Source organism: Lissotriton helveticus, chromosome 1_1 (genome assembly GCF_964261635.1).
Source record: "Lissotriton helveticus chromosome 1_1, aLisHel1.1, whole genome shotgun sequence".
Taxonomy (NCBI): Eukaryota; Metazoa; Chordata; class Amphibia; order Caudata; family Salamandridae; genus Lissotriton; species Lissotriton helveticus.
In genome coordinates, this window is record NC_136057.1 from 1,652,884,882 (window position 1) to 1,652,910,912 (window position 26,031).

General features: G+C 43.2%; 1 protein-coding gene across 2 annotated transcripts in view; it reads right to left on the bottom strand.

Annotated features, from left to right (window-relative positions):
- Nucleotides 1-26,031, bottom strand: part of TFCP2 (transcription factor CP2) — a 356,031-nt gene that overhangs the window by 198,104 nt on the left and 131,896 nt on the right. For both annotated transcript variants that reach the window (XM_078688852.1, XM_078688853.1), the window contains exons 7-8: nt 21,541-21,651; nt 17,740-17,828 (exon numbers count right to left, since the gene is read on the bottom strand). In XM_078688852.1, coding sequence (XP_078544978.1) covers nt 17,740-17,828; nt 21,541-21,651 — 200 coding nt within the window. The remainder of the gene's footprint in view (nt 1-17,739; nt 17,829-21,540; nt 21,652-26,031) is intronic.

Genomic DNA, 26,031 nt, shown 5'->3' on the forward strand with positions numbered 1-26,031 from the left:
TAGGGGTACTCATCGATGAAGAGCTTTCATTAAGGCCTCAAGTTAATTCGGTGGTCTCATCCTGTGCTTTCCGCTCCGAAAAAAAAAAAAAATTAGTCGGATGCTTACCCAGCCTGCTTTGACCCAGGTTGTGTCGGCCTTGGTGTTGTCACATTTAGACTACGCCAACGCCATCTACCTGGGCCTCCCTATTGCTCTTGGTAAACGCCTTCAGATGGCCCAGAACCAGGCAGCTAGGCTCATATACCGTATTCCGCGGTGGCAATCAGCAAGACCCCTGCTGAAGCAACTGCACTGGCTACCGATCACACAGCGTGTACTTTTTAAAAACGCCTGTATAACTTTCAAGGCCCTTCATGCACGCAGTCCAAGTTTATCCAGGCACTCCTGCCTAGATATACTCCCACACGCAGCCTGCGCTCTGCTTCACAAATCCTCCTGACTGTCCCCCACTATAAATTCCAACGGAAAGGATGCCGTAGGTTTGCTTCGCTTGCCACTAAACTGTGGAACTCTCTCACCCAGGAGATTCGTTCCTGTACCATCCTCTTACAGTTCAGGCGGAAACTCAAAACCTGGCTATTTGTCCAGACATTAGCCGAGTCCCTCTCCGGCCCCTCATCAGGTGGTCTCCTGGATATGTTGGTTAACGCCAAGAAACCCACGGGTGAACGTGCGCTGTATAAATTCTTGTTAAGATAAGATAGAAAAAGAAGCCCTAGCCTAGTGGGCAATAGAGACTTTGCGCTATTACCTGGAAGGTCGTGAATTTACGTTATACACCGACCACGCCCCCCTAGAATGCCTAGCAAGGAATAAGGGCAACCATTAAAGAGTGCATAGATGGTTTCTATCTTTACAACCATACCAGTTCCAAACCAGACATCGGAAGGGAATCGAACAAGGAAATGTGGACTACCTGTCTAGGTTTCCCCAAGACCAAAACTCTAGTAGAAAGACAGCAAGGGAAAGGGGATGTGAGAAGGTAAACTCGGGGGTCCCGTTCTTACCTGCATATAGGGACCATATCAGTAGACCCAGGGGTTTCCTCGACACCCGATCAGAGAGGTGTAGTCCGGAAGACTAAAATCAGCCCAAAACCATGAAACACGCCCACCTCTTCTGTCTCTCCGCAGCGGTACTACAATCAGAGACCGGAAGCGGGAGGTGTTGAACCAGGAAGTCATTGCAAGGATCCAATGAAAAGAGCGGCACGAAGAGAGGAAGAGGCTTGGACCAACTACGGAGTGAAACCAAGCGGGAAGACGGACGAAGGAGCGGGAAGGAGAGAAGACGGCAGACTGCAGGAGAGAAGACTAGGACTAATCGAGGAACGACGACGCCACTAGAGCAGACAAAGACCCGGATGAGAGTGAGGAGTGGTGGTGCCCACCGGAGGAGGCTGAAGAGCGGCCGCAACTCAGGAGAGTTGCGGCGGAGCCGGTGAGTGACTACGTCACAGGGAGGGAAGGTTAGAGGGAAGTGGGAGGTAAACATAGTAACGGGCACGGGTAGAATAAGTACGGACTCACACACCCTAAAATCCCTGGCATGTGACACATCCTCTTTATGCCTTTTGTGTGTTTTCACACATCCTGACTCTTGTTGTCTAACTGGAATCCTCTTTATACCGTGTTAGCATTAATCCTGATTAAGTTCTATCTACGTTCGCTCTTCCCTTCATCTACCAGGTACTCCGACATTCCCTGACAAGGGGTTGGCAAGAGTTGTCGACTCCCGAAACAAACAAGTACTTCTTGGTGTGGTGATGGCTAAGATATAATTGACTTCCCCATCATATTAATTGACGGCTCTCCTTTCTCCTCTCTATGAGCCTCCGGGGTGACACCAACGAGACGGAGGAGCCGGGACCAACCATCTCCACTTCCCAACCAAGCTCCGCGAGATGGAATCAAGAGAAGAGAGAGAAGAAACACCGGTTATGTAACAACTGATACCCCTGTAACTGAAATAAAAAAACACACTTTTGGAAAGTATATTCAGCCTCTTCGTCTGTTTATCCGACCTGCCCTCCCACATGTTTATTAAGAATAGTTACTCATTTATAATACCCGTTTTGCACCTGGGAATCTTTACTGTAGTCATAAAATGTAGAACAATCCTACCTACTTGCCGGATCCCAGAACACTACATTGACACCTTCGCATTTATGAGCCCAAAAATGAGGCTCAACTGTAGCATCACGAAAATTATCTTTTTTTTTTAGTTACCATTTCTATGGCACACGGAGAAAGTGTGCATCAGAACCTTTCCATTCTCTAACCCAGCACCATTTTCTATTCAAACGGAGTACTAATAAGAACACCTCCCTCTTTTTAGGTTTTGCCTCTGTGGTAAATAAATAAATAATACCCTATTTTTGACTAGACTTAAAGCATAACAGATAGCTCAATAAATAAGAGTCAAGATTCGAGGTAGTAGGAGTTTCTGCAGGTTTATTACAGCATAAGGACAGGATCAGGACAACCTGCATGGGAATAGGACAATAAGGCCCGACAGCTGCCGGGGCTGGGTCTGGGATGAGCGCGCTAACATTTAATAACAAAACATTGACTTATATACATAGCGCAAACACATAGCATTACATTGCAGTAGGCGTAACAGTAGGTGGAGTAGAAGGCGTGACGCGTAGCAGTCGCGAGAGATAACAGTAATAAGAGGTGTAACGGGGAGTTTACTTAGACATGTGATGCAAAACGTAACAGAATATGTCATGAATGGGCGGACACATAGGAGGGGGCTACCTAAGGAGCAGGGACCTCTAACCTAATGGTGCGCGAAAACTGGCAATGACGTGTTACTAGGAGAAGCTGGGGGCTATGAACTCTGTGCTAGGAGCAGAGACTGGAGTCTGGAGGGTCGGAGCGACATGTACCTAAACCCTATCTGGTATCTACTGTTTAGGGAACATGTTGATATAAACTAGAAGTCATGAGGGGAAAGGCTAACCTGATTCTAAGACTGGACCATGCATTATTCTACATGTAGTGCGTGAAGAATATTAAATGACCATTAAATACAGTATTTCTCTAACATGGAGACGAGAAGGCTAGACAATGACGGAAACTATTGATGCAGTTCAGTAGCTTAGGAATGCAGAAGAGGAGGACTGAACTGATAGCAGGAACTATAACATACTTTTGGCAGACTCAGAGGCAGAGCCGGGGTGCACCGGGCACTGCAAGGCAGGAAGTAAGTGAAGGGTCGAGGATACAGGTGGGGGCTGTATCGCTCCTCAGCGAGGCTTTCAGGAGACAGGAGCTGAATCTGTGGTCCGGGCCCTTTTGAGGCCTGGAAACGGAGACTTTATAATTGAATAACGTGCACACTGAGAAACGTGGCAACATTACTTACATAGGCCTGATATTCGTAGTATTCACGAGGACTGGAAACTAACATATTAGAGGTGGACACAACTGTAATTGCGTCTTTAATCAGAAATGGGGAATAACATATGCATATTGGTCATGCACACATAACACATGATGGATGAGGCGTAGGGACACAGAACATGGCAAATTTTACTTTTCCACATTCCCTCCTTGTCACTACGTTTCCATCAGGAAACATCAATATTCATGATACCGTCTATCATTTCATACAGTACCATTTGCTCGTCTCGAATTGTCTTGGAGCGGGATTTAGAACGGGGCTTGGGACTGGGAATACAAGAGGTAGTACACATGCTGCAAATCGCAGGGCCACATTGTATACAGAGGCAGCAGCTAAATATGATCGCTACTGCAATACCTAGAAAGGACAGGACTTTCCAACCCCATGCGGAAATTATATTCCAGAACCAACCGGACCATGTCCAGGTGCCTGGATCTTGGTGTAACAGATGGGCAATTTTATGAAGTCTGGTTATAGCTGAATAAACAGACGGCGCGTTATTTGGAATGAAAATACAACAACTGGATCCGAGAATTCTACAGGCCCCGCCCCTATCGGCCAGTATGACGTCAAGGACGAGACGATTCTGTAAAACGACAATTCTCATAAAGGATTGCTCTTCAGTTAAATTACCTAGAGCGGAGGCAGTCTCATCTACTACTGCTTCAAGGGTTCTTGTTAACCTACGGATGAGCTTACTATTTACAACTGTACCTAAATAAGGGAAAACACCTTTATCAATATCAATGAATTGCTCTGCGGCAGTTTCAGTATAATCGACAATCGGGAGATTTCTCTTGTGTCTAGTGTGTACTAAGAAAGAATTCCTATGATAGTCAGGTGGGGCTAGAAAAACAGGTGGCAGTAGGAAAGCAATGTAACAGGTTCCCTCCCAATCGAGGGGCAGACGGACATATGCAGTTTGACCACAAACAAAATAAGAATGACGTGAAGCTTTAAAAATAGATTTCCTACTGTCACTATACTCGATAACAGTAGTACATTCACTATGACCTATATGTACAGAACCATAACTACGGACACATAATTCGCCTTTGACTGGTAGTACTGAAATAGCGGGTGAGTCTGGAGTAGTATCAGACTGAACATTCAGGACCATGAAATTCGACGAATAATTTCCTAAATTATATACTTCATTTTCTAAATCTAAACCTGTTCTGTGGGGAAGACCTTGCTTGTCTGGAAAACATGTACTGTTAAGAAAAGACATATCTGTTGAGGATGACGTTAACGTGGACCATGCTCCACACGAACCATTGTGTGAGAATGGGTAAGGAAAGAGTGGCAGAACTCCCTTCGGTGTCTGGAAAGGGGGGAGTCGACCACACACCCAACAATTAGTGGCATTGCTGGTCTGGTGTGAATAATGTAACATACGGATAAATGTGTTATTACGCATAGCGAGGCGGTATGAATATTCGTGAGGGGGCAGATCACTAAACGTGTGCTCTACTGTAGCATGAGCAGACATATTTACATGAGGAACTGAAAAACACAGATAGAAAGCATAGCTGGTGCAGGAAATCATTATGCTGATGAATAATACGAAACTCAGAAAAACGATACATTTGATTGAGCTTTGACTGACTCTCTCACTATGGGGGTCTATTTTATACATGTCAGAAACAGTCTAACCGTTTCACCTAGGGGAGGACTTATACAATCAAACTGGCTGACTTATTAGACCTGAGCTTTAACTTATACTCCTGTTGCGGAGTTTTCTCTAACAAGGGAGGGGTTGTAATAATGTCTTGTGCGGGACAGTCCTTTAAAACAATGTTCTGGCAGTCCTTCAAATCCTGGGAAATGTTCTTGGAAATGTTTTTGAAGACTGGTTTCAATGGATTGAAAAGTTTTACATGAGAAAGGTGGACCCACCCCTTCCTGCCTTCCAACTTGACGGCAGTTCGGGTGGTCAAGAGGACCTGACGTGGCTCTTTCCAACGTGGTTCCAGCGGACTTGATCTGTCGAAATTTCTGATCATCACAAGGGATCCTGGAACGATCTCGTGCGGTGCCACCTCGGTATTGTCTGGAAATGCGGCGGCAACCTGTGAACGACATGAGTTGAGGGCAGACATCAAGGAAGCTAGGTAATCTGTCAGCATATTACATGAAACATCGGTAATACTTCGGGATCTAGGAGTACCCCACATATTGGGGGGGCGGCCGAAAACGACCTCATACGGGGACAGACCTGATCTGGAATGTGCGACCATACGCATGTAAAACAGAGCGACTGGCAAAGCTACTAACCAGTCCACACCCTTGTCTTTACAGACTTTTGCTATACGGATTTTCAGAGTCTGATTATGCCTTTCGACTAGTCCAGCTGCTTCTGGATGGCGTACACAATGGAACTTCCACTGGTACCCTAACAAAAGGGAAACATGTTTCATGAGTTCGGATGAGAATGGCTGGCCGTTATCAGAATATACGACTCTAGGGAGTCCATATCTAGGGAAGAATTCACGAACCAACTGCTTGGCAGTGGTCGCGGCTGTGTAATCTGGGACTGGATATGCTTCTGTCCACCTGGACAAAGCGCATACAACTACAAGGACATACTTGAAACCTCGACATCGCTCCATCTGAATATAATCCATCTGGAGGACCTCAAAAGGGTGGTCAGGGGGCTGGAAACCACCTTGTTCCACCGGGACACTTTTACCTGGATTAAACTGACAACATATCATACAGGTACGGACTTTCTGCTTGGCTGCAGCTCGTAAATGCTTATTGAACCAAATGTTCTGGATACTGTCTAACATAGCTTTTTCTCCTAAATGTGCTGGACTATGTGCGGTATTGATAATGACTTGAACCATAGAATCGGGGAGAAACCATGTGGCTCTACCCTTCGTTAACCATCCTTGATCTGTCTGGACCCCTCCTTGTACAGACCATTTCTTGATTTCCTCGGGAGTAGCATGTGACTGGATATCTATGACATCTTGAGTAGGGTCCTTAACTGTCATGCATGTAATCAGATCTGGAATATGTGTCTGATTAACTGGAATGTCTGGAGTCTGTGCTGTAAGCTTGGCTGTGCGGTCTGCTAAATCATTACCTTGGGAAATAATGTCAGTAACTTTCGTATGTGCTTTGCACTTCATGATAGCAATAGATGTCGGTAAATGTATGGCATCTAACAGGGCTTGAATAAGGAGACCATGCTGAATCTTGGTTCCATGAGAAGTCATGAAACCTCTCTCCTGCCAGAGCACTCCGAAGTCGTGTACAACTCCGAATGCGTAACGTGAATCTGTGTAAACATTAACCTTCAGGTTCTTGGCATGTATACAGGCTTGTGTCAGAGCAACTAGCTCTGCTGCTTGAGCGGACAGGGTATCAATACGGTGTGTTTCAATAACTTCAGTGTCAGTAGTCACTGCATACGCGGCGACTAGTTCTCCTGTACTAGTTCTCATACATGAACCATCCACATAAAGTGTCAGGTCAGGATCTGGTAACGGAATGTCTGTCAGGTCTTGTCTTGGCTTTGTCGTAATGTTAACTACTTCCACACAATCATGTGTGTCTGGATTTGAACTAACTGATGGTAACAGTGTAGCAGGATTCAGAACGTTGCAGCGTCTAATTTCTATGTGTGGCTGGAACAGTGTCAATTCATAACCTGTTAAACGTGCAATTGTCAAGTGCTGAGTTTGTGTTCGGTTTAAAAGAACTTCTACTGAATGTGGGACCTGTACTGTCAGGGAATGTCCTAAAACTATAGAATCACTTTGTCTGATAGCTAGTGCTGTGGCTGCAACTGACTTGAGGCACGCAGGCAACGCCTGGGCGACTGGATCTAATGTGCTCGAAAAATAAGCACAGGGCTTGTATTGACCTGCTTGATCTTGTGTGAGAACAGATAATGCTGTACCTTCGCGTTCAGTAACGAAAAGTGTAAAAGGCTTACTGTAGTTCGGTGTAGCTAGAACTGGAGCTTGACATAGGGCTTTCTTTAACTCGTTGAAACTAAGTGTATGGTCAGATGTCCAAGGGAGGACAGTCGATACGGCTGCCTCCTGTGTCGTTAACTGTATCAGTGGCTTGGCTAGGAATGCATACTGGGGAATCCATTGTCTACAATAAGAAGTAAGGCCGATAAAGGCACGTACCTCCTTCTGGGTTCTGGGCTGGGGAAGACTCGCTATTAACTGGATACGGTCGGGTGTCAACTGCCTACCCCTCTTGGACAGCAAGTGTCCTAAGTATACCACTTGCTGGACACAGAATTGAAGCTTCGAAGGTGACACCTTGTGCCCCATCTCGGCTAGAAAATACAGAACTGTAAGTGATGCACGCTCGCAGTCACGTTCAGAACGGGCTGTGATCAGTAGATCATCGACATACTGGAGCAGGGCAGTGTCAGCTGGCATGTGAATGTTGTCTAGTTGTCTCTTGAGTGCTTGACTGTAAATACTAGGGCTTTCTGTGAAACCTTGAGGAGCGCGTGTAAACATATAGCTCCTTCCATTTAAACAAAATCCGAAAAGAAACTGGCTGTCTGGATGAATTGGAACACTAAAAAATGCATTCTTGAGGTCAATAACAGTGAAAAACATGGCTTCGGAATCAATGGCTGTTAACAGGGAAGAAATGTCTGGGACAACTGGGTACTGAGGAATAATACATTTGTTAAGCTCTCGTAAATCAATCACTAATCGATATACCGGGGGTGCATTTGGATCAGTACGTTTCATGACTGGAATGATCGGAGAATTGCATACATTGGAGTCAGTTTCTACAACTACTCCTTGAGCCATGAGCTCGTCAATAATTTTGGATAAGGCTGCTACAGCCTCAGGTGGCAATCTATACTGCCTGATTCGTGGTAACACTACACCTGGTTTAAGAGTCACACGATAGGGTGTGATTTGCATATAACCTACATCAGTTGGACCTTGCGCCCATAAATGCTGCGGAACATTAGACAATCTTGAATCAAAATCTCGTAATACATAGTGACCCTTAAAGTCACGTAGGAACAGACGTATTCCCTCTGGGGAACAGCAAATAACTGCACCTAATTCCTTCAGTGTCTTAATGCCTAATAGATTTTCTGGACATGACTTAGTAAGTAACAGATCAGTAGTACGGGACAATGGACCTACTTCTAGAGTAACTGGCTTAGATATCTCATTAACTATGGGTTTTCCTGAAAATCCAAGGGAAACATTTCTTGAGCCTGAGAGCGGAGCCCCTGGTACTTCGGCGTGACTAATTGTGGTCCTACTTGCCCCTGTATCGATCAAAAACTTTCTGTCTTTCCCTAATACTTGACTGTGAACATAGGGACCTTCTTGGTCTACAGGTATCTCGATGAGAGGCAAGCCTACCTCCCTCTCTAGGCTGTTTCATGAATATGACTGGTACTCTGGATACTCGGACTGTGCATACTGGTACATCTGCGATGTAACGTGCTGTGTTGCAGCAATAGGCTGCGGTACTGTAACTGTCTGTTGTGCATTCTGTGACTGAAGAGTCTGTGAAACTTGTTCTTGTCTAGGCGGACGTGGTCTTTCTTTAGTCTTACCAGTAGCTATGTTGTGTTTCAGAACTGCACACTCGTTTATAAAATGACCTGGCTGTTTACAATAATTGCAGTTCCCTTTAACGGGAGCCGCAAGATGACTGGCTTGATTCGGACCCCTCTTCTGACTGTCTTGAGGAATAGATTGTGCAACTAGCACTTTCATTTTCGTGTCTTTCATACGTTTTCTTTCGTGTTCTTGCTCTTCTCTGATTCTATTCTGGTGATACTGGAGCATCTGGAGCATCTGGGACGGAGTATTTGCTTGCCAGGTGCTTTCGACTTTCAAAACTCGGTTTTTAATTTGTGGACTTGAATTCTCGACTAATTTGGTAACGAAAAGATGAGGGTACGACTCACTACTTGTCTTGAGACCACTGTTGATACTGAAACATTTCTCAAATCTAGAATAAAAATCACTAATGTCCTCATCTTGCTTCTGTTTACAGGCTGAGATTGCATCCCAGTCTTCTTTCCTAGTTGTCAATAATCTGGGTAAAACTTGAATCAATAATTCTGGTAATTCTTTACATTTATCTCCAAGACCGGTACCTGGTACTCGTGCCTTGTCTTCAGCTTCTAGAGCTGCCCAATCGATCTTTTTCTCTCCCACCTCCCATTCTTTTTCCTTTAACTTTTCATACACCCCTGCGGGTAGCAGGACCTTTAACATTTTAATGATATCTGGGTAAGTGTATTCTCCCATACGGAGCATGTCTTTTAATTCTCTATGGAACCCCGCTGGATCTTTGTCATGACTGGGAATTAATTTCTTCATTTCAAGGAGTTCCATCTTTGAAATCGGAGTGTATACAAACACTCGTTGCATTACGCCACCCGCCCCTTGGACTGGGTGGACTTCTCGTAGCGGATTCTGTCTGTCTATGTAAAATGGTTTACTTTCTGGGGGTGAGACATGAACAAAATGCGGATTCAGAAACGTTCTATATTTGTGACGCTGTTCTAGAATGACACTTATTAAATCGGTACCTAGACCTCTCCATCTGTACTGGAGTAACTCGTTCAGGATATCATGTAACGGGCCTGGATCAGAATGTTGACCCTCATACAGGGTAATGAGGTGCTGGATCATATACATACCCACCAGTCGTTGCTCGGCTGGGGGCAGTTTCAGAAACATTTGTGCCACTATTTCGTCTGGAAAAGTGGTAGAATCAGTAATCCATCGGACTGCTGATCGGGCTAGTTCTTGTTCATGCATGGTACTTAATTCGCTATAACCGACTCGTGATTTCAGAATGTGATCGGTAGCTTGAAATACTTGTTCTAGAGAACCTCGTTCTGGTGCTGGATGATGAAAAATAGACATAGGTTCTAGACGTAAATGGCGATCTGGAAATCTGGATTTTCCTACATACGCTATTCTGGCGGGATTCTCGTCTTCCTCTTCAGGATCAGAGACACTTTCTTTCTCGCTTATTTGTGCTGCTTTACGCTGTTCGTGTAACCTTATTATTTCTTTACGAATTTTCTTGTACATACTTTCCATGGCACTAATGGTCTTGTGCTTACCCTCGGCTATATTATCACTCCACCTTGTCAGGATTCTTATTTCGGCGGGATCTTTAGACGGGTAATCTTGTTCTCTTATTAGACAATTGATCAGGAACTTTAATATCATGAGCTGAATCTCGGCTTTCCTTTGAGACATAATCTCGCCTATACTTTCTGGATCATCCCCTGTACGGATGAAACGATATATTCTGTCTAGATCTTCTTTCATATTTGGTAAGGTGACTAGATACTCGGTCACCCTTCTTACGCGTACGGAATATAAAACCATATTATACTCGCCTGGAACTGTGTCATAGACGCATTCGGCAAGGGCTTGTCTGATTTCTGTAACTGACCTATTACTTTTTGGAGTACGCTGTGATGCTTGAGCATGTAATTCGAGTGCTGACAAACGCTTGTGTGGCGGCGGGGTTTGAGGAGGACCTCCTCCTGCGGCCCCTAGACTTGAATCGTCGACTGACATTCTTCGTGCTTGCAGGGTCGGTAATTGTAACGTGGGCTGAACTTGTATGGCAGGCTGACCCGGGGGTACCGTAGCAGGTACTCCGGTGTCTGGAGGAACGGGAAGTGCCTGATTTACAGGGACAGGCGGAGCGCGAACAGGATTGGCATATTCTGGAACTGTGTCGTCCAAATAGGACGAAATAAAAATATCAGCTGCGGTCGGTTTGTGACGTAGCTTGGTCGGAACTAATGGTGGCGGGAAATTACTGGGTGCCTCTGGGGTCGTTTTTGGCAAGCCTTCGGCAAGGAGAGGATACATACCCTTAATAAGGGCATGCCTCTGTCTGTCTGACTGTTCGGCTTTGACTTGTTCACCTATCTCGATTAATTCTCTTTCTTGGGCTCGTTCTTGGGATTCTCTACTTAACTCTGACTTTCTGACTTCCTTTTCCGTTCTTCTATGCGCTTCCTTGCGCCATAACTCGATGGCATCTTTCTGTGACTGTCTGGCTTTCTTTTTCCATAATGCTTCTTCTACTCGCATGATACATTCGGCATCCCATGTACCCGATACGGGCCATCTATACTTTTCTTCTAACTGTTTGGTATACTCTACCCATAAATCTAGATACAATATGGCGCTTATGCCATGTTTCTGATACATAAAGTGACCTGGACTGTCCCTAGGCGGAACAGGAACTGCTGCTTCCAGCAGACCCTTTCTAGTTTTTAACTGACGTAGCTTGGAAAAGAGCGGCATTCTAAACTTGAATCGGAACACAATATAATACACGAAAAACAGTAACAATTGGGAAAACAATTCAGGCATACCACGACATTGGAAATACATTAAACAACATTATAAATAACAGTTCGAACAGAATACTACCTGAAAAAACTGAAAACAGAAACAGAACAGAATTTCCGAGAACGGAACAGACTAGAGTTACTGGATGCACTGCTGTAACAGTACGGAACATACCGGTCCCATAAAGGAACACATCAAGACCCGTATCCACCTAGGTGAACACTTTGTTTGTGGGCTTGGGTACCACCAACCCACGGACCAGAGTCAATTTAGACTGACCCTGTCTAGACACTACCCCAGCAATGGTACTCACCGGGCAGCACAGAACGGAAAGCCTCGGACGGGACTGGACTACGACGACGAACTTCGGACTTCGGACTTCAATTACGGGTGGACCTCCGGATACCTCGGACCTTGGACTCTCGGCTTGGGCTCTGGTCGGGACTCGCCGCGTTCCTCCACCGTCTCGTTCGGATGCTGGACCGCCTCCTCCGTCTCCTCCGTGGGCCTGAGGGATACTTGAGCAGAAATATCTGCCACTGCGCAGAAGAGTTCCGTCACGACTGCAGAGGGTCAGGGGGTCGGCGTGGCTTCACCGACGCGTGGGGAAAGGGCAAGTCCCTATTCGGGCGCCATTATGTGGTAAATAAATAAATAATACCCTATTTTTGACTAGACTTAAAGCATAACAGATAGCTCAATAAATAAGAGTCAAGATTCGAGGTAGTAGGAGTTTCTGCAGGTTTATTACAGCATAAGGACAGGATCAGGACAACCTGCATGGGAATAGGACAATAAGGCCCGACAGCTGCCGGGGCTGGGTCTGGGATGAGCGCGCTAACATTTAATAACAAAACATTGACTTATATACATAGCGCAAACACATAGCATTACATTGCAGTAGGCGTAACAGTAGGTGGAGTAGAAGGCGTGACGCGTAGCAGTCGCGAGAGATAACAGTAATAAGAGGTGTAACGGGGAGTTTACTTAGACATGTGATGCAAAACGTAACAGAATATGTCATGAATGGGCGGACACATAGGAGGGGGCTACCTAAGGAGCAGGGACCTCTAACCTAATGGTGCGCGAAAACTGGCAATGACGTGTTACTAGGAGAAGCTGGGGGCTATGAACTCTGTGCTAGGAGCAGAGACTGGAGTCTGGAGGGTCGGAGCGACATGTACCTAAACCCTATCTGGTATCTACTGTTTAGGGAACATGTTGATATAAACTAGAAGTCATGAGGGGAAAGGCTAACCTGATTCTAAGACTGGACCATGCATTATTCTACATGTAGTGCGTGAAGAATATTAAATGACCATTAAATACAGTATTTCTCTAACATGGAGACGAGAAGGCTAGACAATGACGGAAACTATTGATGCAGTTCAGTAGCTTAGGAATGCAGAAGAGGAGGACTGAACTGATAGCAGGAACTATAACATACTTTTGGCAGACTCAGAGGCAGAGCCGGGGTGCACCGGGCACTGCAAGGCAGGAAGTAAGTGAAGGGTCGAGGATACAGGTGGGGGCTGTATCGCTCCTCAGCGAGGCTTTCAGGAGACAGGAGCTGAATCTGTGGTCCGGGCCCTTTTGAGGCCTGGAAACGGAGACTTTATAATTGAATAACGTGCACACTGAGAAACGTGGCAACATTACTTACATAGGCCTGATATTCGTAGTATTCACGAGGACTGGAAACTAACATATTAGAGGTGGACACAACTGTAATTGCGTCTTTAATCAGAAATGGGGAATAACATATGCATATTGGTCATGCACACATAACACATGATGGATGAGGCGTAGGGACACAGAACATGGCAAATTTTACTTTTCCACACCTCGCCAAAAAGATGCGCTCTGCGCATCTTTTTCGCGCAGGCGAAAACCTGATGAGAACTGTAGTGTGCTTTGGGTCGGCCCTCGTCATTCATTGGCTGGCTCCGTAAATGGAGCCTAGCCATTGGATGAGGGGCCTGTCCGTCAATGCCGGACCAGACACGGGGGCGTTCCTGACATTCTTTGGCTTTTGCCGACGTCACGCGACGCCGGGAACGCCCCCGAGTCTGGTCCGGCATTGCCGGCACTTCTGCGTCTCTCCTCCCCCGTTTCCCGCCCCGTGACTGGCCGGCCGGCCAATCCTAGCGCGGCCGGCCGGAAGTGCCCGCCCCCCGCAGCCCGGGGGAAGAAGGAAGACGGCAAGAAGTATGGCGGCGCCCGCGGGGCTCCCGTGGCCTGGAGGGAACCCCGGGAGATGCGGAGGACGTTGCCGGTCTCCCATGCCGAAGAGGGAGACCGGAGAAGTGCCAGAGAGATTGTCGACGTTGCCGGTCTCCCATGCCGAAGAGGGAGACCGGAGAAGTGCCGCCGTCGCAAGGTGCAGGTGAGTCGATTTTTTTTTTTTTTTTTTTTTCCTCCTCTCTTCCCCTGCCTTCCTGCCCCAACCTCTCTCCCCCTGTCTCCTACCTTCACTCGTCGCTCGTCATGTCCTCCCGCAGACCTGACCCCGGCGGCCGTACTTCGGTTTAAGCAGGCTGACTTTAGAGAGCGTTGATTGTCATTGAGCAAGGAGGGGCAGAGGTAAAAGTGAAACTCTATGCTTGCGAGTTGGAGCTTCTGCTTTAAAGTTTTGCAAAGCATGTGCTGGAGTTAATGGAAGCACCCTTTGCATGTTTAGAATGGACATTCCGTCTGTGAAGATTCCTCGTGCTCTTGCTCTCAACAAATCCTTAAGAATTTCTATTCCGGTAGAACCCGCATCAAAAGAACATTATCAATGACATACTTTGTATTTTATTTTATTTTGGTCGCCCAATTACTTTCATTCATTTCCACGACAACACTTTACAAGTGTTTTGCGGGTTACACTCATCCTCTGGTCTTATGTCTCTGTGTGTCCGTTCTATGAATGGTGAGTTGTATGGAAAACGTTGTCAGGACCTGATCACATTATGCAGAGGCAGGCCTTGAAAATTTTCCTTGTCATTGGCAACCAGAATGAAGTCAATGTTGAAACGCTTGCCGTCGTCTTTACTTCACTCAGTTGTCAGTAACTGTGTCCCTTTGAACCTATAGAAACGCTGCATCCTTGAGAGCACTATTGTTAAAGACCTTCTCCAGACCGTTTGTAGGTGAGTTCATTTAAAGTGCTTGTAAGGAAGTAAATCAGATGTGGACAAACTTCAAGGAAATAAACTGCCAATAAAAGCTTTGGTGTTTTAATTTAGTAATCCGTATTGTTATTTAGTCCACATTTTCCAGTATGATATTGCCATTATCAAACTTTGTATTTATTACATTTAAGACTACCGATGTATAACTTGCCTCTGACATATGTTGGGTAGGGGAGCAGTTAGTTACAACTCTGCTAAGTGGTCCCAAGTCAAGTATGTTACACTCAGAACTGGTTTATAAACCAACATCATTTAACATGTCTTGACTTCAAAGCCTATATTTCTGTCAACAGGCATTGACAAAGCCCGTAGGTCTTGCTTGTGAAATCTGTTGGACTTTGCCAATGGTTTTTTCTCTCTCCCAGATGGATCCGCGATGGCGAGCGCATCCTTGATGGTTATCTTTGAATTAATTTTCTTATGCTTTAAGAAACTCAAAAATGTCCACCACAGATTGGCTGATCCAAAGCGACCATCTGTGCCATTTTAATATGTCTGCTACTGATGGTGCAGGAGGTAGCACTCAAAGCTCGAGGGTGCTGGTGCAATTGGCCACAGGTAAAGGGGGTTCTAATAAATAAAGGGATTGGGAGGACTGAAAAGGTTTATTAAAGCGAAGGGCTGGGGAACTAGGGGCAGTAGGGAAGCACAATAGTTCCTGATATGCACTTCAGTCTGATGTCGGCAGTGGAAGGATACCTTCCATCCAATCTAAACCCTGTGACTCTGAAATGCTTATTTGCAGGACAAACATATGACTAGTGAGGAAAGCCTTGGGAATCAGAAGCACGAAAGGGGGATGGACGATAAAGCCATCCGATCATGAGTGAGTGGCTAAGCCGACTGTTATATAATTCACAGCAGGTTTTTTACACCAGTCAGCTGAAGGTGTGTGTGTGGGGGGGGGTATGGGTGTGTGTGTGGGGGGGCTCTGTGTGTGTCATTTGCGAGAGATAAAGCTAGTGGCATTGTAAATGGCAATGCCATTTATTTATGTTAAAAAAACATAAATAAATATAATGTCAAGAGCAATGCCAATAGCTCTAACTTTAACAAAGGCAAAACCATTGCATTGTAAATGCTTGTTATACCATGTTAGTGAGAGTGTCTTACTTACCGCAAAACAGACAATTTAGCTGTTGGCAGATTTTCACAATCCTACTACACCAATAGATGCCTCCTCTTCACATGTAAAGTATGGAGCAACGTATTTAAGTTTATGTCAGCAGGATAAAAGACTAGTACATGTTTTGTCGACTGTGGCCTGATTTGGGCATTGTTTCTACTTCAAAACAGTCATGCTTTGTTACCAGTTAGCCAATGAAGTGTTGCCAGGTAAGCCAAAAGCTAAGTCCACCCTAGACAAAGCTGCTACTGATGCACTTTGTAATGAAATCTGTAAGGCAGCTACATACACATCCATTCTTCCTTTCTTGAAGCACGGTTCCTTTCATGAAGAGATGCCAAAATAGACTTCATAGCAACATAGTAAGGAAGGCAGGTGTGAGGAAATTATTTGGTTAGCTATCTTAAAAACGGTTAGTTCCTGCCATTTTTACGATCCGGAGTCTTGAAGCCACGGTTGGTTCGGAACATGCTTTTTATACTCTTTAACTAGTCATAATGATTAAAAAAGACCCTATGTTTCAAACTAGTCGTGCTTCGTGGGAATCTTCATAGAGGTCATAAACACTTCTCCACCACTCTAACTTCAGCTTTGTATGTTAAAATGATAGGTCATACGAGATCCATATGAGCATGTCAAAATGAACAGTGTGTGAAGCGCCTCTCAGTACAAGGCATGAGGTGATATGGAAGCAGTAGGGTTCTTTAAAGCAGGAGTGTGTGTTCAACTTTCCTCAGAGTACTGCCTATGTGGCCACAATTTCCCTTCATTTCTGCATGTTATCCCTAAGCAAACATGTTAGCAATCATGATGCAATGTAGTTTAATGTACTTTTTCTAAACCAGAAAATGAAAACAATTCAGAAAAAGTAGCTTTGTTTAGACTGCTATTTATATTAGCCTGTATTTAAAAATGCCAGTTGTACACTATTTAGATTTAGGTTTATATTATAGAAATGTTCTGGGATCACTACAGGCAAGCAGGCAGGCAGGAATATTCTACTGCCTAGGATTCCAGAAAAATCTACAATACAGTACTAGCTTAATTCTGGTTGATATAATCAAGTGACAATTTCTCATGCCTCTGAAGCCCTATGTTAAACTCGTTAATGCCAGTATCCGACCTGCACTTAGTGGAGAATTTCTCTCAAAGTTCCCACACATCAGAACTGGTTACACTTTGCAGAAGTCAATGGACAGAAGGAAAAAGCACAGAAACACTGAACAAACCTTTCAAGGTTGTGCCTCAGTACATGTACCTCATTTTCTGTATCGTCAACTGGGCATAAAAAGCACCACATTTATAAAACAAATAAAAAAGGCTATTTCAGGACAAAGGAAGCAATTCGTCCTCAATTTCATAAAAAGATAGTTGCACAAAGAAAAGCAAAGAATACATTCTTGGCTTACTGAACAATCACAATTATAAAAGTGGGCATTCATTTAAAAGGTAGAGTATTATTTTTTTGTACTAATTTCTTTTTGAGATTAGGCTGGTAGTAGTTCAAGTCAGTTTTTTTAAATTGCATAAATCATTCTACAATGTGCATCTTCAGCACAAGCTCAGTTATGGACATTTGTGTTAACTCCTTTAACCAAGGTACCAGTACGAAATTAATAGCACTTTTAAAGTAGTTATATGTGGATAAGCAGGTCAAATTGCCAAGACTTACCCTTCTCCAAGGGAGAAACTGCTGTGCGTACTGTTAAAGCCAGGTGAGGGTGCATTATTGACATAGGTTATTTCTGGCCACGGAGAGCACTAAAAAGGAAAATAAGCTATAACACCCGCAAATCATACATGCCTAACTACAGAAGATCTGCAGAAACAACACAGCAGTATGCTATTTACTTTTAACCTGCAACAATAGTTATAATCCTCTCAACTAGAATCATTGATCACAATAATTTTTTTCAGGCATGTGGGAAAACGTACCAGCAACTGAAAAGAAACAAATTCCCTACATTTTACCAGGACTGAACAGAATACCACCTTTTTAGTGTGTCTGATATCATGTTAAGGAGTGGAGAACTGATTCGAAAAGTCTAAATAGATATTTGTAGGCTTTCCAGAAGAAATGCAGAATTCCAGACTGCCACTACGTGCCATGAACAGCTCCAATAAATCACATTTTCCATCCCAATTGAAACTTCAGCCTGCTTTAAAAACCAAATTGAGATCATGCTGAACGACAGAGACAAAGTACATAAGGAATGTTACATTGTACGTCTGCTCTTCCTTACATTTCAGTGTACTCACCGCCTCATACTTTGCAATGAGCGAAAGACTCGGAGATACATTAATAGGCATGGGAAATGTGATTTACAACTGAATAGTATTTGTGGTGCTTCTACAGGAACACAATCAAACCATATCATAGCCTTAAAAATGCAACTAGTTCTTCATAAGGGTGTTTCCTCCTCAGTCTAATCTTTGCCCACCGAGTGACAGCAGAGGACATTAGCAGATGATTCAAGGCAGGTTGAATGTCAACACATTAACTCTACTCTATACTTAATGAGTAAGATGATACATCAATGAAGTTGTTCCTCAAAAGTAAGTGCACACTACTGTGAGGTATAGGGGGATTTGGATGGGTGCCTGACCTTTATAAGGCACATCTTTGGTGCAGACAGCACATTGATGCTGACATAACTTGGCCACATTAGCTTTAAACTGGAATATTCCAGACAGTCCACTTTATTTGTATTTGAAGGGAGTAGTGAAATTACCAATTTCTCAGACTTACAAGTGCAAACATTAAAGGGATGCACCCACATTCTCATGAGCCACATCTTAATTTATAAAGGTTAAGCAGCAGAATATTGGGGCCACATACGAGAGTCTTTGGAAGACCATGAAAGAGTCTGCAAATGGCTAAAAAACCCGTGAAGTGTCTAACCTACCAGAAGTGCCCTACCATGGTAGCATGACATGGTGTTGTGCATTATAAGTTCTACCACACTCCTGGACTGGTTCAAATAATGGTGGAGGGTAAACATAAGACAGTTGTTTGTGTTTGTGAAGCAGAAAGAGCAGACAAAGATTTGGAATTGAGCAAGAGAAGGAAGAGTGACCAGATGGGTTCTTAGAGAGATATGCTTAATCTATTTCTCAATAAAGTAAGTTTGGAAGAATTTCTTGCAGTCTCTGCAGCTTAATTACAAGAACCGGCAACTAACGAAACATGGGTAAATAAAGTCAAAAGGTAGAGGAAAAACGTTAAGCATGAAAGCATATTCTCTTCTGAAACGCCACAGAATTCAAACGGTTTTCCACACACTGCTTCTGTTTAACAGTAGAGTGCAGCACTCTGAGAACACAAGGCTCCATAATCCACACCCAGATTGATGAATATAGGTCCAATTTCTTAGCAGAGCACCATCTGCCCAAAAAGTCTCTTTTCAAATATTTAGCTAATGTAGTTAATTGTTGATTCTTAGGGAAGAATAACTTGAAGCCTAGGAATCAATTAACTCAGAACAAAGATTATCTCAACATATATGTTTCAAAGACTGCTACTCAATAGTAATTTGAACAAATGAAAGGTTATGCTTTTCCTTCTTTTGATGCCATTTCAATTTATCACATTCTGGAGCCATTCTTAACCACAATGCCATTAGCAGACTAACACAAATAAACCCCCAGCATGGGCGCTTGATGCCTTTTAAGGCCTGGAGGTCAAACAGCTTTTCCATAGAGCAGTCACAGGTCTCCCATGCAGGAGTGGCGCATACAAATGAATGCACACATTACAAATAATTCACTGTCAACAATGCTTTTCACACCTAAATGACTGCAGAATAAGTATTTCAAATACTTTTCCTTTCTTTCCTTCACCTCAGTGGCACTAGGTCAAGACGTGGCAAAGTAATAGCGTTGAGGCATTGATTTTACTGAAATGGAAAACTAAAGGATCTTGGGCAAAAATTGTGCCTGGGGTTTGTTTGCACTGAATTTAGATTCTACGAGTTCTGACTTCTTTAGACAGCACAAAGATTTCTACACCTTAAAATGGCATTCAAGACATCAAACCGGTCTTTTAGCTAAACAGTGCTCTTGGCCAGCATTTAAATAATTGTAACTATGTAAAGGTGCAATCACTGCCTGGACTAAAAATACATTGAGGTGCTTTTAGAATTCATGTCTCCTTTTGTTTACGTACTGCGCTGTTCAACTATGTTGAAATTGGTTACTGGTACTACACTAAACAACTGAAGCAATGTGTCCTGAATGGGTGTGTGCTTGCAGAGCTTGGGGGCCCTCTAATCAACTTTTAGAACTATCTTTAAGTATGCAAATAACCACCATCCAGATTCACTAGATGCAAATTTGGAGAATATCCTTGGAAGAAATTCATGGCCTTCAGTGAGTAAACCACCTGTAGATTAAGGCATAAATACATAAAACAACTGAACCCCATGCTGGCTACATGTCTTATTTCTATACTGCCAACCAAAACCTCAGTCATTCTATCATACCACAACTCTCACTACACACTATACCACACCACCGACAACCGGGAGCAGTAACTGCGAGACTCCCCCGTACAACTTATGATCGCCACTGTCTGAGTGCCCTTTTCCAGCTTCCCAATTAAGAAGTATTTACAAAGACTGACCGTTTTACAGAGATGTAAAAACGCCATTTAACACCGAGAATCGGCTCTAGGCCCCCCTCAGCGTGTTTCCAGTTTGAAAGAGTTGTGAACAGGAAGGACTGACTTCGAAGCTTTGATTAAAGCCACTCTGGTCCTAATGAGAATACCCACACTGGAAGGGATTCGAAACGCGTAGACCAAAGCGTTTAGGCCAAACAGAAACAAATGTCGCACATGTCTTGAATTTGGCTAAATTCATGTTATTGACGGCCTGTGCCTTATTTTGGTTTTGTCAAAGATTTGTTTTGGAAATATACTGTACAGTGTGTTGGGCTTATGTATGATAGGTGGTGTAGTGTGTAGTGAGAGGTGTGGTATGATAGAATGACTGAGGTAATTAATTTGGTAGAGCGAATGGAGTTTAGAGAATGCACAGAAGTGAAGTTGCATGCATGTATGTGAGGGAGAATGGGACGTTGGTTATTGTTTCAATAATCAGAAACTCTAAAATGTTTGTACTTCATTGTGTTTTTGATGAATTTATGTACATGTTGATACATTTTCTGAGATTAAATACAACGGAAAAAGTGGTTGGTGTGACATTGTTTTTCAATGCACTGCTAATAGATTGTGAAAATTGTAGCAGTACTGGCGTTTTCTCTGTTACTTGATAACTGGATATTCGGCTGTACACTTTCACCACACTATCACATGTACAAAGTGCCAAGTAATAGGACCTAGTGTCATAACCGACCTTCATTGTTTTAGAAAAAGAACCTCCTTGATCAATTTTAAGCATAGCCACAGGACGAGACAGCCATTCAAAAATGTCCTACATCTTTCATTCATTAACAAACCAAGATAGCATGCTACCTCCGTGAGTATGGTGGTATCGTACGAAGGCTGATATTTCTCCTTCTCCAGTGGCGTTCGCTTCTCCATTTTTTCACGATCGGTCTTCTGCTTTCGGTCTGCTCCTTTGGGCTGCAAGAAATGCAGTTATGTTTGAGAAGCACCCTTATAAAAACGTATTACTAAGTACTTTAGAGATTCTTCAGACAGTCAAAACAACTTTATATGAAAATCAGACATTAATAAAAGTACATTATAATACAGACAAGATTAAAAAAATGTTAAAGTAGTAGAAAAAGCACAGAGTTTCAACAATGTACATCTGATTTTAAAAACGCACCCACCCTAAAACAACCATCCTTCTCGTTCAACTAGTGTAGGTAATGTAATTCAACTCTATACTTAGTGATTTTGTATTTCCATAAAAGGGCCAAATTAACGGTCTAGTATGACCTACATATATACCGCCAAAGAAACAAAATACAATTAGGATTGATCAGAGGTTTCGTCACAAGGACAAACACAGATACTAGACCTACTATATTGCCTTGGAGAGAAGCACAAAAGATTTAAATATAAATAATAAAGCCTTCTCCCATTGACCAGCAGGTTTCAATAGCTGCAGTAATTTGTAGAGAGCTGCCCTGTGGGTTTGCAGAGTTCCAATTCTTCCCTTGTTGAAAGCCTTCTTACCAGAAACACTTCTTTAATGTGCAATTTGTCCTCTTTACAGTAGTAAGAATGGATTCTCAAAAAAGTGAACCCTTATAAGCAATGCTTACCATAAACTAACTAGGACAATTTCATCAAGTGATACAAACAAGATAGACAACCACAAAGGTATTGAGCCCAAATCAAATCCTCCATGCACGGGAGAGGGGGTGAAAGGAGACATCTATAAAATTGTTTTACTTCTGCCTCTAATGCAGTGCTATTATCATAAGTACATTTCCCTGCCCCATATGTCACCATGGGTGCGCACTGAGTTTTGCAGATCTCTAATAATGGTGCGATTGGTTTGCTAGTCAAGGATCAAGATAGGTGAAAAAAAAGAGCACCTATGGCTTGGATAAACTTTAGGTAGTGGTAGGAAATGTTGGCTGCCTACATCTCAGGTGAACCAAAGACCACCCCGAGATAAGGGAACTTAATACCCCTTTCCAATCTATCTTTAGCAGTTGTAAGAGTGCTTATAGACAAACGTTTGGAGCCACAAGCCATTGTGTGCGATTTAGAAAAGTTAGTTGTTAAGTCCAGGTCAGTCATTAACTGGGCAAAAGGCTTTTGGGGTGCGGGCCAGTGAAACCGCGTCATCCGTGCACAAGATGACAGGAGTGAGGTTGCATTAATCAAGGGTACATCAAAGCTAGCAGTGGTCAAAGGCAAATTAAGTTTGTTAACATACAGGATGAATAGAAGGGGTGCTAGGGCACATCCCTGACACATTGTAATATAAATGTATTGGATAGTTCCCCTCTCTGGCAATATCTCACCCTAGCTGAAGGATTTTCACGAAGCACTGATATACAGTGAACCAAAGTAGCATCTAATCCTAAACCACACAAAAAGTTGCCACAATCTCACACAGTCAACATTATCAAAAGCACAGGGGAAAGCCATAAAGACTAGGCACAGTGGACAGCACTTGGTGATAAGTTAATTTGCCAACTAAAAGACGGAGATTTAAGCACTGATCCACTGTAGCCAGCCATTTTCTGAAACCATATTGGCACATGCCAAGGACATTGTTATCCTGTGCCCACTTCCGCATCCTTTTAAAAATGATCCTCTCTAAAATGTTAACTACAAATCAATGAGAGAGATAGGCCTGTAACAATTGGTTTCTGTTCTATTTCCATTTTTACATATCAGTCATAACTGATGTCGCCAAGTGCAGGCTACATACGTTTCAAGAAAGCAGATAAAAACATTGGTCAAGAGCGGAACCCACAAATCCGTATTAGATTTCATCAGGTCCATAAGTACTGCATCTGGACCAGCGGATTTAACCGAGGGACTCTTGAGAATAGCTGCAGTTATTTCCATTATATTGAAGGTGAGCTTAGAGCTTGCATTAGAGTAACTACTAAAATCAATAGGGATATGGCTTGTTGTGAATGGACAAATAACCTCAAAATGAGCAGCCCACTGATCTCCATCTATGTGACGCTTGCTCTAATGGAACTGCCAGAATATCTCAAAATTTGTTCATGCTAGTTGCTAATATCAAATGTTCCCAATTATCGGTATTGATAACAGCCGTCCTTTTTAAAGCGAATTTGCAAAGCTTGCTGGAACAGAAACCTCTTTGGAATCCCTAAGATTTGAGGATAACACTTCCATAGGCATTTGTTTGCAAAAGAGCAGGATACGCCAGACACTGTATAGTAGAATCATTGTGCTTGCACACAGACTTTAATAAAGTAAATATAATATTAAAGCACATATAATTTTATTAACTACTTCTGTAAAAGTGTGGTGACTTGGTTACCGTTGTCTGCCTCAGATAAGCGGATCCAAAATCGATTACAATAGGTCTTTATCAAGGTGGCAACAAACTAGGGTTGGGAAGGTTCCATGAAAGCACAAGTTCATTATGATGACACTGGGGACTAACAATTTTTTGGGGATGGCTGGTGAGAGATTATTAGAGGCATACAGTCAATGGATTGCAATCCCCAAAATTAGCATCCAAGGAACGCACTCCCATTGAAATAAATGGACAATGCGGAGTAACAAGCGTATATACTCTATAGTGTGTGTGCACAGCCTCTTCCATGGAAATAGGGCATCCTATTATCACCACTATTTCAATTTCAAGAGCGGTAATCCAAACTTAGGCTAAGGTGTAGCTTCCAAGCTCTTTAGCACTACAGTCTAAATTGCTCACTGGAGGGAAACCTGTAGACATGGTATCCTATTGGCCAATGCCAAGAGTACTCTTATAAAATTCTTCAGTAAAGTCCCGGCAGAGAGTTATTTGAAACACCTGCTTGTCTGATCTATTGTTGAACTTTAAGTTGTCTACAATGCTTTACAGCATGGCAAAATATACATTAAAAGGATTACCAAAATCATGTTTATAAACGTTAATTAAATAATAGTGGAAGTTCCAAGAACCGTTCACTAAAAGAATTTCTATTTATGCAGAATTTGTCTCTACAACAGTATTTCCAGGTGAATTTAATCCAACTAGAGCCGGCCTTTAGCCAGCCTGGAATTAGAGGGAGTGGCTGGGATGGAACAACAAGTAAATGCATTGCATAACAAGGGAGATAATGCCCAGGTTTCCTAGAATAAAAGAATGTAATTAATAACCAGGGATAACCAAACAGACTAGGATATTTTTGAATTTATCTTGCCTGCATTCCAGCACTTGTTAATGGAATGCAGAATTTCTTTCGCTGTATCAACTTTGCCTAATCGTATGCACACGGAGAAGTCAAAGTTTCCCCATTTAAAGAACCTTTAATAGATGGTAGTGCAAGGGATTCCCCATGTAAAGAAACTGGTAAGAGGCTGTATGAGTCAATCGACTGCTGCTAAATTTTGAAGGGCTTCATAACAATTATGCAAAGGCAGGTCATATCCTCATGGGGTGAGCTGACAAACATTCAATTTGGGTGGATTGGCTTTTGCTGTGTGTTGTATGAAAAAAAGTGTCCAAAGGACGTTTAAAACAAATAATCCTTCCCATGTTTTCTATCAAATCATTAGCAAAAGGCTAACAAGTTAGGTACAAAAGCAGGATTTCTAAGATTTACAATACAATCACCATTTAGACTTCTTCTGGAGGGGCCCACTCTATCCATGCTTCTAGCCATGAGGATCTGATTTCTGTCAGACATTAAATCCCCTATTCTGAGATAACCAATGCAAGGCTTTGTGTATCAGTTGTTCTCCTCTCGCCCTCACAATCCCCAGTCACATTTAAGTGGGGAAACGTCTGCCAAAACGAAAGCATGGAGAATTGCAGAGAGGCAAATTCAAGAAGTCCAGCTTTCGAGCTTTCTCTGCTTTCTGGTGTGGTGTCCGTTAGGGATCGCTAATATATGGCCTGGCCATTGCTTTAGGGACAGGTCTTAAAGTCCTAATAGCCTTATCAATTGAGCCCAAAGCTTGCCATTTGTGCAACCGGCAGTAGCTTAATCCATTCATAAACGGGCTTTAAGCAATACTATGGATGTAGGACACAACTGAGTTTCAGCAGTGCCAAAAGGCAGGTTTAACAGTGAGGCAGTTGGTAAGGTGCCGGAGGGCTGAGAAAGTTCCCTCATCAGTGTGCTATTAAGTAGGACAGTTGACAACGGCGATTTAAATATAACCTAAAAGCTAAAAAAAATAAATAAAAAAAAAATAAAAACGGCAACAATTTGGGCCCTTGGCAACATACTAAAACTGTTACAGCACTCCTCCCAGGGGGCTGATTCAGCACTAGTTTGTGTAGGTGGAGGCTCACAAACAGTCACACTTTTATTGACCCCCCACTGCATCCCATGTTCCCATTTTTAG